Consider the following 14,831-nt stretch of genomic DNA (forward strand, 5'->3'; position numbering starts at 1 on the left):
GAACTGTTCTCTGAAAGGTTCGTTGGGAAAACCAAAATGTTTTTTTCTATGGCATTGCTGTGAAACCCCCCTTTTGGAGTATTTATTTTCAAGAGTGTAGACACAAAGAGGCAGTTTAGAAAGCAGGACAGTCTATCTTCTGTTCCCGCTACGTAGCTCATGACTTTTGCCCCTTGTCCTCCATGTTTGTCCCATTGGGACGGCCCATATAGACGATGGTTAATTGATTCAGTCAGTGCTTCTGCTAGCAGTATTAATGACTTCAGTGTTTTCATAACCAGCCTGATAATGGCTGCCGCTCTCTCTGGTTCCTGCTAATGAAATAAGGAATTGACTAGTGAACAGGAAACCAGAGGCTCTGGACGCAGGCCTAACTTTTGCTCATTTGCTTTGTCCTCTAAAGCGGGAGAATGAGGCTTGAGACTAGTCCTGTGGCTGTGAGTAAATGCTTCCAATTAGGACCTAATAACCATCCAGACTCTTTCGAAACTAATTCGACACTAAGGAACATGAGCCGTTTCTTCAGACTTGGATCCAGTTCCCATCATGATGAATGGTGACTGTCCAATCAACACTTCTCCGAAGCTCTCATCTGAAGTGTGTTTAAAGTAGAGCGCTGGACCAGAGGGCTTCGGTCCATCTGGCAGTCTTAAGAGGCCTCTTTCACCCTCTCTCAGATGCGCTCTGTCTGTTTTTGGTTGGAGAATGAATGGCTGCATCCATTAGAGCGCTTTAGCTTTCATAGTTCTGTTTGTCCTCCCAATGTAATCTCAGTCTCTGTGCAATTATAGTGCTCTAGAGAAAAGATAGGGTTTATTTTTATAAATGTATGTAGTAGGTAATAATGTAAATACTGTAAAATGTTATAGATGTTGCACGGATGTGTCTTGAATAAATGCATAGCCCTCTACCATGTTCTCTAACTAAAATCTGGTTCCTTTGGAAACCCTAATGGCGGTTACTAAGTGCTCACCTCTTCCACAACTATTTTTTAATATGATAACAACCTCAGTGACCCCAGTAAAATATTTTTTTTTTCTTCAGGCAAAGCTGTAACGCAAAATATTTTATGCATGCAAATGTTAAAAATGCGGAAAGATGTTTTTCACAAGTGTACATGCTTTGTATCGCTATATTTGTCACTAAAATTGCTTCATAAATATTTATTCCGAATAAATATATAGTACATTCCACTTATATGTATACCCAAGCCCTCCATAATTCATATAAAATCTATAAACCACTCAGTGTGATTGAATTTCATGATTTTCTTTGGCATTAAACACCTCTGTTTACTGATTATCACATTTTGGTTGGAATATGAGAATCAAATTCTCATATTAATAAGTAAAAATGCCTGCAAGCAGCACTTTCCATTTAGATAAGCACAAGTATTGCTTAATTTTTCCCTGTAAGGCATTTATTGCATTGGTTTTCACCAAGCAAAATGGGTCGTAAATGTGAGGCAGTTTTTCGAACATCAGTCAAAGTTGTTTTTCCTTCAAAGAGGATTTGAGTTCACTTTTTTTTTTTTACAGTTAAACTGAGTTAAAGTCTGCTATTTTTGGTTATTTTTGGTTAAGTCTTTAAGTGGCACGGCTTAGGATTTGGTATTTGGGTCTCCACCCTGAAAGAAGAAATATCTGCAGTGGCTTTGCATGAATTACAGAAATGCAGGTTTCTGCTACCGCAGTTGAAAAAGCTGAAGTTCCAGTGCTGCGATTAACCTCCAACCTTGTTTGTTTTTTGTAATATAACAAAACTTGACATAACTTCAAAGATAACTAGCTATGATAAACATTGTGTGTCTATACCAACAGAACTTCCAGTGCATGAGTGATTATTTCCTGTCGGTCAGGGAAGTGGAGGTCAGTGGGGTCCACATTTACAACAATATTTCTGTGCATACTAATATATCATGTACAGCTCCCATATACATCCTAATTGAAGTAGGGTGCACATCATATTTATAGTTCATATACACTCCTGTTCAAAAGTGTATACGATTTTTTAAAATGTTTTTTGAAAGAATTACAGTAAAAAATACAGTAAAAACACTAGTATTATAAAATGATCATTACAAATGAATTGTGCATTTGAATATAAAATGTAATCTCTTCCTGTGAATTTTCAGCATCATTACTCCAGTCTTCAGTATCACATGATTCTTCAGAAATCATTCTAATATGCTGATTTGCTGCTCAATAAACATTTCTTATTATTATCAATGTTAAAAATAGATTTTTTTGTGGAAATTATAATATATATTATAGCATATCCGTATTCTTGCTGGAAAAAAAACTAAATCTTACAAAAAGTGACACCAGTCTTTTGAAAGGTTGTGTATATCAGGTATTTTGACTGTTAGTTTAAAGGACATTGAAGATGACAGACACAATGTTGCCACTGAGTTTCATAGACCATCAGTTACAGTCCCCTCTCAAACTGTGTTTACATCAACCCTCAAACCAATAAACCATGAAGGCAAATGAGATGACTCAAGACATTAAAACACCACTAGACTGAATTCATAAAGGATATGAGATGCATTCATTTGCAGAACAGAAATCTGAAGATGTGATAATGTCAGGTTCATAATTCTTGTCATTTTATTGATATATTAAAAGTTTTTACAGCGGGGTTTTTTTACTGAATACATTTAAAAATACTGTCAACAGCCAGAAAAAAAAGACAGTTTTCACCATGTTTTTAGGAATAGTGTTGTTTAAAAACAGGCGTATGATATATGTACAAACCATGTAAAAACCTTTAGAATATAGCTAGAGATAAAACTGGAAAGTTATGCTTCTAAAGTGGATATTTCTACCTCAATGCATAATAAAAAAAAAAAAAAAACACATTTAGCATTTTTTATTTTGAGAAAACGGTCTTTAGATATGCATTGCAATTGGAATCTACAGAGGTACAAATACTGTATATAAAGTGCAATAAAAGAAGCTCAAAATTGACCAGTTCATGAAAAAACTGAATCAATTGCTGCATCAATTGTCTTAAGTTGCACTCCTCAATGTATTGTAACAGAATTATGGACCCTTTTTCCGTGGTACTAGTTAGTGTTGCATTTCAGGAACTTCATAGGTTTAGCACAGGACAGGAACCTTTATGCAGAATGCATGCAAAATGAGGCAGACAAGCTTTCTGGGTAGAATTTGCGCCTTATGTGGGGTTGCATTTCCTTTTTATGGATACTGACCAGACCTGCATGACAGAAAGAACCATCAGCAAGGTCAGAGATAAGTGTCTTAGGTCTGGACTTACGGTACAGTGCTGCCCTGTTAGCTTTAGTTAGCTCTAGAAGAGCGGCATTAACTGCAGAGGTCACCGCATGCAATGTATGGGGCAGAGGGGACGCTGGCTGAGGACGGGAGGGATACACAAAGCAGCTTGTGTAAGATGAGAGTCGGCCTCTAGATTTACACTGACAGCAGGAATGTGTGGTTTTAATCAGAACAGACCTTCAGTCTCTCTCCTTCAGTGACTGTGCTCGTGTGCGGGGCTTTGATTAGCTGGACCGCTGCCCTGTGCCCAGCCAAGAGGGTCCTGCCAGACCCGACGGGGAGGTACAAGGTGCGGTAAGGACACCGTAAGCCCAAAGCAGATGGATTGCAGTGTGTTTCCGCCCCATTGCGGCCCCGCCAAATCTGAGTCTATAATGATGTGTCAGAGACCCACGATGCACTGTCAGATATATTCAAGGCAACATGCCATAACAGCTGGGTTGAAAAGTGTTACAGTTATGTGATGTCGCCCAAGGAAGCAACAAATGAAATCCAAATTGACCGTGTTTTTTCTTAATAGGCATATTTGTGCACATTTCATCTGTAAAGAAGAAAAAAAAAAAAAGTTGTCTTCTCCACCTTATTTTGCAGTGTAGAAGTAAGCTATTTTCTGTGAATGTGTCAGACCTCTGATTCATTAGCTGCTATAGGTAGATAACTAGAAGAATAACAAAGTGCAGTAAACAATAAAACCAATGTTTATGATATAATAATACCAGTGATAAAAGAGTAATACAATATCCGTCACGGTGCACACAGCAGGGAGGAACAAGGAGACGAGGATAAACTTCAAAATAATGGTCTTTAATCATGACATCAAGGCAGGGAAAGACAAGGCAAGGTCGACACAGACAGGAACACCGGGGAATAACGAATAGACCAGCCCAAAACTAACTAAACAGGCAGGAACTAAATACACATGACAATCACTGATAATTACTAAAACACAGCTGGACAAGACTTAACTAATAATCACACTTAACAAGGACAGGAACATGACCAAATATGGAAACAAGAGGCGGGAACACATGACACACACGACAGAGGACTGACAATATCAAGTAGCATAACAGACTGTTTTTCTAACTAAAATAACTGGAAGGGAATGACACAGAGAAAGACGTTTAAATTACGAATCGCTTTCATCCATTCTTACCTAAAGGCAAGGTGGATAATTTCCCATCAAAATGGAATTTAGCTTGATTTACCCCTTTACCCCCGATTTTTATTTTTAGTTGACATGACCAACAAGGCAATCCAAACCATTTTCACTTTACTGTTTTCACTGACAAAAAAATATAAAATGTAAAATATAAAGAAATATTTGTGACTTATACATATAACCAGAATACAGAGCTTCAACAATGGAGAAAGATCATTTTTGCCCCCCACAAAATTATACAGTTACAGCATTTACCAGCAGGGGCTAACTAACAATGCTAACTAGTCAAACCTTGATCTCTTGTTCACCAAGCCCACCAGTTTTTCAACCACCTGGTATATGACACCCACTTTTCACAATCCAATAAATTTGAGATGGATAACATCATGTAAGCGCATACTTATCTTGTTTCATGTGCTGTTTTATTTTGATATATATCAGAATGTGGACGAAAACCAGGTTGTGATTTTCTACAACATCCTACTTATTTCAACTGTTCATTTGAAGTTATTGTAGTATCATTTAGATACTATTATGTTTTTTTTATAAATACTTTTTGTAATTTCTGTCGTGGTTTTGCCATTATTTGTATTTTATAGGCCTATAGTTTCCATTCATATTTATTTGTTTTAGTTTTTGTTATTTTAATATATCAAATTAAACTGAAGGAAGGTGAGAAATGTTGCCTTGGCATCTGAAATAAAAATTAGTATTTAAGTTTATATATAATTATATATTTTATTTGATTTCAGTTAAAGTTTATTTTATAAATTAACAAAAGTTGTTTTATTGTTTTAGTTAACTACAAGATCTCATGGTGTTGCCAGATTTCAAGCACATGAATCTGTGCTTTAGACAAATGCAATGCATTAGCTGCAGTTCTAATTCAGCCTGTCTGCATGCATAAATGAGTGTGGCCTCTAAACCCAAGGCTTAAGGTTAATTGTTATACTAGCTGGTTTAACGTTCACACCTCTCCATGACTACTGCAGTTGGAGACTGATGCACCACTATAGTGTCTAACAAGCACTGTCTAGATGCTAAAAAGGTCAAGTATCTGTCAAGGCATCGGGGATGCTAATTAGAATCCATCTAGCCATTATGATGAGCTCCATAATATGAAATTCCAACTGTGAATTGTGATAAACTTAGTCCATAAGAAAAAAAAAAAGTGAGATCACTTCATTCTTCCTTGTGGCGGAACTATTTTGTTTAATGTAGCTTTTAAGTCAATGTCTTAATCAAAAACAATACACAGATGGGATGCAACAGAATGAAAGATTAAGTATATTTATTTCTGAGTGTCCACTAAGTCATTGCAAGTGTGCGTCTCTTCCCTTGCGTGATGAAAGGATGATGTCATTCCCCGTATCTCAATTAATCTAATTAAAATCATTCCTGCATCTTCACACTGCCCTGTGCTCATGTGCCAAAACATAATTATGATCTTCATCTCACGGAATGCTCAAGCACATGGTGTGATGATGCACCAAAGCCAGATAATTGGCAGCTTTATGCTAATGAAGACTTGGAAGACAGAAAAAATAAAGAGCAGAGCAAATCCAGACTGACAAAGCGTGAGAACAAAGGCGTTGTTTGCATTATAATTGTATTCTGCATAAAGTTACTATACAAAAATAATGTTCACATCGTTTATGCTTGGTGAATATACCAGCATCCTTAGATTTCAAATAGTCACTAATTGGTGCAATGGTTTGTGCTCATGGCTGGTAACCAGAAGGTTGGTGGTTTGATCCGTGCAGGAAGTGAGGCATGAACCAATCAGAACTTGAGCAAGGCACTTAACCCCAGGATGCTCCAGGGGGATTGTGCCTGTAATAAGTTCATGGCACTGCTCTGTGGTGACATCATGTGAATGTCTTGGAAATAAATTCCATGGTTGTGTGGCGATAAATTAATGATTGTTGTATCTAATTACTTACCCGTGAAGATAGACTCATTTAGTCTGTTTAAGACTGCTTAGGGAAAGACAATGGAGGAACCAAGGATGTATGTTTGCCCAGAGGAAGGTTCAGTTGCTCAGAGGTTGCTCATTCATTGCTTAGAAGACTTAATTGAGTTCTCAGTTGTTTCATCAGTCAAGATGTTCTCCTAAAACTAAATAAAATGAAGAATAAAAATAGAAATAAAATGAAACAATTGATCACACAGTTTGAGTACATTTTAAAATCAATCAATCTGTGTTTGTGCATCTATGGTTCAATGAAGAACCTATAACATCCGTAGAACCTTTCCATTGCACAAAAGGTTCTTTTTGGTGTTCTTTAGATTATTAACATGTTCTTCACTCTTAAAATAATGGTTCTTAGAACTGTTCACTGAAAGATTCTTTAGGGAACCAAAAATGGTTATTTTTAAGAGTGCATGTGACATAATCCTCTATTTTCCCTCTTTGTTTCCTCTCTCTCCATAGGATCCCTCCTTCTCCCTGCTGCTCCATGATAAACTGCAGGTGCCCAACAGCACACGTAAGGCATGGAACGAGCGTGACGGTCGCTGTGACGTATGTGCCACCCACCTGAGTCAGCTGAAGCAGGAGGCCGTCCACATGGTGCTGAGTCTGGAGCAGTGTGATGTATCTCCTGGCTCTCCTCCATCCTTGGCCTCCTTGGTGGGATCCCGTAGCATACTCCAGGGTCCCACGCCACCTCGAGACTGGGCGTTCCTCCCTACAGGCTACCATTCCTCGGCCTCCTCCACCTCTGCTACCGTTTCTGCCACCACATCCAGTTCTACCCCAACAACCACCAATGCAAACAACGGCGGCAGCTCCCACCACCCAGCCTACCCCAAACACGGATCCAAACCGAACAGTCTGGGGGTGAGCAATGGTGTGGAGAAGAAGAACAACTCGCCTGGCCACGCAGGAAAGTCCACAGGACCACAACAGCCTCATCTACCCAGCAGCCCCAGCAACTCTAATGGAACTGTGTTGAGTTCTGTCACACTCCAAGCTCACCAGTACCTGGATGGCACCTGGACATCTGGACATGTGTCAAGAGCCAATGGCGTCACACTCTATCCTTATCAGGTAGGCATATGTGAAGCCTTATCCATATATCTAGCAATCTGTCTACTATGTATTTTCATGCTTTTTAGAGTACTGCATCTATCTATCTATCTATCTATCTATCTATCTATCTATCTATCTATCTATCTATCTATCTATCTATCTATCTATCTATCTATCTATCTATCTATCTATCTATCTATCTATCTGTCTGTCTGTCTGTCTGTCTGTCTGTCTGTCTGTCTGTCTGTCTGTCTGTCTGTCTGTCTGTCTGTCTGTCTGTCTGTCTGTCTGTCTGTCTGTCTGTCTGTCTGTCTGTCTGTCTGCCTGCCTGTCTGTCTGTCTGTCTGTCTGTCTGTCTGTCCGTCCGTCCGTCCCTCTATCTGTCTGCCATCCTATACGTCTGTTTGGGTATCATTCTGTCTATCTTTCTGTCTGTCGTTTGTTTGTTCTGTCTGTCGTTCACTTGTTTATTCTATCATTCTATCTGTCTCTCTGTCTGTCTATCTCTCTGTTTTTGTCTAGCTTTCATTTGTTCTGTCTATCTTTTTGTCTATCAATTGTTTGTCTTGTCTATTCTTTGTTTGTTCTGTCTATCTTTTTGTCTATCAATTGTTTGTCCTGTCTATCTTTTTGTCAATTGTTTGTTCATTCTATCATTCTATTATTCTATCTCTCTGCTTCTTTATCTATCTGTCTGTTCATCTTTTTGCCTGTCGTTTGTTTGTTCTATAGTTCTATCTATCTGTTCGTCCGTTTGTCCATCTGTCTATCTATCTGTCTATCTATCTATCTATCTATCTATCTATCTATCTATCTATCTATCTATCTATCTATCTATCTATCTATCTATCTATCTATCTATCTGTCTGTCTGTCTGTCTGTCTGTCTGTCTGTCTGTCTGTCTGTCTGTCTGTCTGTCTGTCTGTCTGTCTATCATTCATCGATTCTTGCATTCTTGAAAGACTTGATATGTCTTTCGTTATATCTTTGTATCTATCTGTGTGTCTTTCAGTCTTTCTGTTTAGCATTTGTTTGTTCTGTCTTTCATTGTATCTGTCCGCCCGTCCGTTTGTCTACTTGTCTGTCTGTCGTTATCTTAGTATTGCATTGTTACCTTAGCAATGCATCCCAGAAAGTGGCAATGTAGAGTGTTCTAAATCAGTCAGTTATGAGGTTCAGTTAGGATGCTGCCTAAAAGTAGACTTCAAGACAGCTCATTAGTTTTTTTGGAACAAAACCTTATTTTTTTATTAATGGTTGGAGGGTTGGAGTGTCCCTTTGGGGAGAAGTGACGCCTGATGTAATGAGGTGTTGTTTGCACATTGTGGTTAATGTTGTAATCTGATGATACAGTCCTTTGGGAGACCCTCTGGGCCTAATGTGCATTGGTAATGTATCAGGCGGAAGGAATTACATTTTATATAGACTGCATGGGTCGAGGGAACCCTTCTAGAGAATCAATTTGATTCCTTTATTTGGACAAAAGCCTAGTTCTTTTGGTCTACTGTGTTTGCAGAGATGGAGAAACTTTGGAAGGCTAGTTCATTTAGTTTCTCCCCTCTCTGTAATGGGATGGTGTCTAGATTATATCACTGGAGTGCAAACAATTCATTTCTGGCAGGCAGGTGAGGTGAGTGACAATCAGTCCACTTGAGACCTAGTTATTTCACTCTGAGATCCAAGGTTAGTGCATTTCTACCCGCAAGAGTCAACATGTCATATTTGAACAAGCATTTGAATAAGGTCCAAATGAGAGATTTTGTTTTAAGAGGGATAATTCAGTCTTGGCTTATGTTGTCAGTCTTCAGTCTTAATAGGAAAAGAACTTGCAGCAAACTGAATTGAGGCACTCAGGAGTCTTTTTAGTAAAGCCTAAATGAATTAAGTCACAGCAGGTTGATTAGATCTCATCAGAGAGATGTCTTCTCTGGAGTCGCAGTGGCTTATCAGGAAACGTCAGCTGGTTTAGACTCTATTAAGTACAAAGGAATGTTGAATAGCATAGAATCAGCTGCTCTGTGGAGACTCGAATCTTATCAAATAAATTCAACCATACACAGAGTTGCATATAGTATTGTTACCTTAAACATTTAATGACTTGTCAGGATGATCAATGTTTCTTGAGCTGCGTTCCAAATTACAGGGTCCCTATCGTAGTGTTCACTAATCCCTACACACTCAGTTTGAGTATATCTGTATAAGTTCACTTCACTTGACAAAATTTGTTCACTTTGTCTGTTTGTGTAAATATAATATATTGCATAAACAGTATTATATCTAAAATATAAAAATGCATATATCATATAATTGGTTACTCAACGTAGTGCATATACTGTGGAAATAACACGTTATTAATGTGGTATTTTAAGTTATATAATTCCTTCCAATACCGTTTAGTACAGAATAATTTACATACTTACAAAGCATTATATAAATACAACATTTGGATGCATCTGTATACTGAATGCAATGAGCTTGCAATGTATTAACCATTTAAAGATGCATACAATGTTTCCCCTCAGAAAGCAGCAACCTTCTTTTAGAGGCTGCAGTTGCATTTGAATCATGAGCATAGCTTTGGGCCATTTACTATTTTTTTATTTTTTCAGGCACAATCATGGGGCACAAGAGGAATATGCACTTAAATGTTTCCCCTGTGAGCATTCAGCAGAGTCTCAAAACCATTTTGAATCAACTGTGAATACAGGCTGTTTATAGATAGACATAAACAGGAATCTCTTAAGGAATGTTCAGGTGGCTGTGTTTGGAAATCGATGCTTTGATCTGGTTTCATTTAAGTGGCTGAGTGGGTAAATGTTCCTTGATTCAATTTAAAAAATCAAGTCTTTAAAATCCCATGTAGATTTAGAGGAATGTTTTCCAAATGTGTCCTTTCACTGAACTTAGGTCTTGGAACAAAGACGCTTTTGTATGAGAATGATCTAACTAACTAGTTACAGTTACAGGTCATGAGTTTGACCTGTGTATGATCTCGAAAGAGGTGTGGGATTCATCTGACAACGAGAAGAATTCTAGGTTTTTTAAGTAATGTATATACAGTAGACGTTTGTAAATATGTTTTAATATTGAAATGACACCTAATGCATTAGGGGATTTCTTTTGAGAAAGAGATACTCTATCTGTCATGCATATTTAATGTGGAGTATGTTGTAGTACGGCTCTGCTTCAGGCAGTTGTGCATAATTTCTCAATGAGACCTTCCACACACGCAAACATCTGCACAATTTGTTTTAAACATTTGCTTCTACTCAGAATGCACAGATTCAAGGTGAAGCAGTAACTGCAGATTTTAATTTGGGAAACCATAAAGGAATGAAAATAATAACACATAATATCATACCATAGGACATTTAGTGATTACATTTATACCAAGAACATAGTACTAAGCATATTTTGACCAGATGTTATTTGGTACCAAAACATAAACACATATTTGTTGTCATACATAGCCTCAACGGTAACACTTTACAATAAGGTTCATTAGTTAAACATTAGTTAATGTATTAACTAACATGAACTAACCATGAGCAATATATTTGTTACTGTATTTACTAATCTTCGCTAACGTTAGTTAATAAAAATACAGATGTTCATTGTTAGTTCATGTTAGTTCACAGTGCATTACCTAATGTTAACAAGATTTTAATAATGTATTAGTAAATGTTGAAATTAACATTAACAAAGATTAATAAACCCTGTATAAGTGCAATTTATTATTAGTTAATGTTAACTAATGTAGTTAACTAATGAACCTTATTGTAAAGTGTTACCGCCTAAACTCACTTATTCTTCATATATAATCTGGACCAAGTGTGGTTTTACTTTTTATTTCTTGTCAACCTGGAGGAAATATTTTGGATGCTTTAATGGTGGTTTAAATGAACAATAGTCTTTTATATTGAATCCACAGACAGGTGGATTGTGTTAGTTAGTCCATGTGTTTTTGAGAGACAATGAGAAATCCAGAACAGGTTGATTTTAATCTGGCTATCCGACAAAAAACTACTCTGAAATGTTGACATCGTGAGTTAATCAAGAGTAAATAGTTTGTTTCGAAGCATTTGAAAGTGTTAAAGCAATAAGCCATTACATAATATAGAAAATGTGGTCTCAGGTTCGTCTGCATTTGACAGTGTCCTTGAATGTGACTTGTAGAGTCGGAATCTATCCATTTTATAATAACACATATTCAAGTGCTTTGAAAGGAAGTTCACGGTAATTGAACACAGGCACATCTAAGAATTCAAAAGAATACTTCAAGCAAAAAATCTAATAAAAAATCTGCCATTATTTACTAACTGGGTTTGACATTAAGATATTTCGCTTAGAGATGCTCGAGAACAATGGACGTTTGATGTTCTGACGTCAAACTTGCTCCATAATGCCATATTTTATTTGCAAGCTGCCCTCGAGTTATGTTAGCAGTGAAAAATGACTTTCTGAATTATGTTATGCTTTCATCATTTTAAGAATTTTTTTAGTTGTTGATTTTTTGGAGTCTGTTGTTCTATGGACAGTATAATCTGTAAAGTTTCTTTCAAAATCTTTCTTTTGTGATATATATTTATTTATTACGTAAACGTATAATAATTTTATATAATAATAATTGTATAAATATTATAACATTTTAATATTTAGTATTTTTATCTTTGTATGCTTTATAAATGTACACATGCATTTTATTTACTTATTTTTGTATTTTAATTTTTTTATATTGTTGTTATTATTATTATTATTATTTAATGACAGAATAAATAATGAGAAAATAATGACAGAATTTTCATTTGGGGGTGAATTATTCCTTAAAAGGCTAACATTTTGGCTGAGAATTTGGTCTTGAATGTGTGTTACAGTCAGAGTGTTTGATTTGGTCCCACAAAATTCTCATGGTCAGAGTTTTGGTGGGTCTAATCTTGATTGTGCCAGTGGTTAAACAGCATGATGGAACAAGGAAGTCATTTAGGCTGTAGATGGGGCACACCCTTCACCTCACTCTAATCACGCCTTCCTTTAGACACACGTCTCTCAGCTCTCCCTTGTTCTGTCTGTTCTGCTCCTCCATGAGCTGAGCTCTGTATCTCCCTCTCCATCTCAATGAGTCTTTTGTGACTCCTCTGCTTTTCACTTCTGCTTACTTTGGCTAAGATGTGTTTTATTTTCTGCCCCCACTCTCTTTCATTGCCCAATGGACTGGTTTTTGTGCACAGGAAGCTGTTAAGCTTGCGTTGGAGAGTCACTCCGATAGTGACAATTACCCTGGATGCAAGACCTTGTTATAAAAACAGTTTGCGTGCCACACACAGAGCTCTGACATTCCATGTGGACTTTGTCTTATCCCTTATAAAATCTCCTCAAGGAGGGCTCTTTTCTAAAACCCACATCCCTTTCTTTGGAGGAGGAATGTGGCTCCCACCTAACGGACACTTCCAGCTTGTGTCCATGTCTACATCACAGGCCCATTTAAAGGCATGACGAGTCAACTTCAGTCTTGAATGTGTTTTTATATAAACTGTTGAATCTATGTTTAATATTTCGAGAAAAAGTCCCTTGTAAAACTGGTTCCTTGGCTGGAGTTTATACTATGGGCAGAGAGCATCTGTAAGGCATAGGGGGTCTCTTTTGTGCTGTCAAGAGCTATTAAATTGATTCATTCAAAGAGTCTCTTTACTTCATAGACTGTACACAATCTGAATACAAATATACCTTATTTTACATTCATCAGCTCAAGCTAGCTGGCTACTCACCTACTCCTTCATGTCACAATCAATGTAAATCTTGCCAAAATAAGAACAGGAGAATTGCATGAGTCACCACTGACAACAATATGTGTCTTGCTTTAATGGTTGCCATGTGTTTGCAACAGCCATTCGGAATTGGACTGAGAATGTCTATTAAATGGCAATTAAATTCCCAAATTTGAATTTGATTTAAATTGAGGTAGCAAACATGATGCAGAATTGCAATTTGCATTTCTATAAGAATGTAGAATGAAAATGAGTTAAAATGAAGAATGAAAACGTCAAAGACATTCATATGACTAACTTTTAACTAGAATAATGTAAATGTTGACTTGACAAAACTTTGTTTAAAAAAAAAAAAAAGTAATAGAATGATTGATGGATTGACAGATGAATAGACAAATAGAAAGATGATGGATGGATGGATGATAGAGAGATAGACTGATGATAGACGGATGAATAGATGAATATAAAGGTGGATGGATGGATAGATTTATGAATGGAAAAATAGAAAGATGGTGGACGGATGGATTGATGAACAGAAAGACGGATGAATGACAGATAGACAGATTGATTGTTGGATAGATGGATGGACAAATAGAAAGATGGATTAATGGACGGATGGGCAGATAGATGGTTTATTGATCTATAGATGGATGAATAGATGAATACAAAGATGGATGGATGGATGGATGAACAGAAAGAAGGATGGATAAACGAACAGAAAGATGGATGGATGGTAAATACAGAAAGATGGATGGATGGATGCAAATAGATGGAAGGATAGATGAATGGATTGGCAGATGGGTGGATGGATGGATAGACAAATAAACTGAGTGATGGATAGATAAATATGAAGGTGGATTTATTGATGGATGGACGAGTAGAAAGACGGTGGGTGGATGGATAAACAAATAGAAAGATGGATGGATGGCAAATAGATTGAATGTTGTATAGATGGATGGATGGATGGATGGATGGACAAATAGAAAGATGGATGGATGGCAAATAGATTGAATGTTGTATAGATGGATGGATGGATGGATGGACAAATAGAAAGACGGAATATTGGACGGATGGGCAGATAGATAGATAGATTGATGGATAGATGGATAGATAGATAGATAGATAGATAGATAGATAGATAGATAGATAGATAGATAGATAGATAGATAGATAGATAGATAGATGGGTGGATGGATGGATGAATGGACAGGTGGACATTCCTCTTCCTTCATTTAGATTCCTGTGGAATGTGGCCATTCAAAATTCAATTTTTCATATTCACACTAACTACTGTACTGCACTGTACTTTTTTATACTGTACCTCAGTGAAAAATATGTGTCATCCCCTTAAGCATATCCTATGGTTTTATTTCTTTATGTAGCCCAACTCCAGTGTGCTATTCCTATCCAGGACTGTAAGTCCTGTTTTCCATCCCATCTGAACTGAGAAGTGAATGTAAACTGTCACACATAGATATAGAAAGCGCTCAGGGGATGGTGAAGAATAGTTAACATATCCAGGAGAGGAGTATCCAGGCAGTGCAGTGTGTTCCGGCTTTAATTATGATGAA

At 37.1% G+C, this 14,831-nt stretch overlaps 1 protein-coding gene across 1 annotated transcript in view; it reads left to right on the forward strand.

Annotated features, from left to right (window-relative positions):
• The window catches only part of kif26ba (kinesin family member 26Ba), a 104,113-nt gene that overhangs the window by 22,449 nt on the left and 66,833 nt on the right, over positions 1-14,831 (forward strand). Inside the window, exon 3 of the mRNA XM_058748734.1 lies at positions 6,896-7,513. Coding sequence (XP_058604717.1) covers positions 6,896-7,513 — 618 coding nt within the window. The remainder of the gene's footprint in view (positions 1-6,895; positions 7,514-14,831) is intronic.

The sequence above is a fragment of the Onychostoma macrolepis genome, chromosome 17 (genome assembly GCF_012432095.1).
Source record: "Onychostoma macrolepis isolate SWU-2019 chromosome 17, ASM1243209v1, whole genome shotgun sequence".
NCBI classification, from domain to species: domain Eukaryota; kingdom Metazoa; phylum Chordata; class Actinopteri; order Cypriniformes; family Cyprinidae; genus Onychostoma; species Onychostoma macrolepis.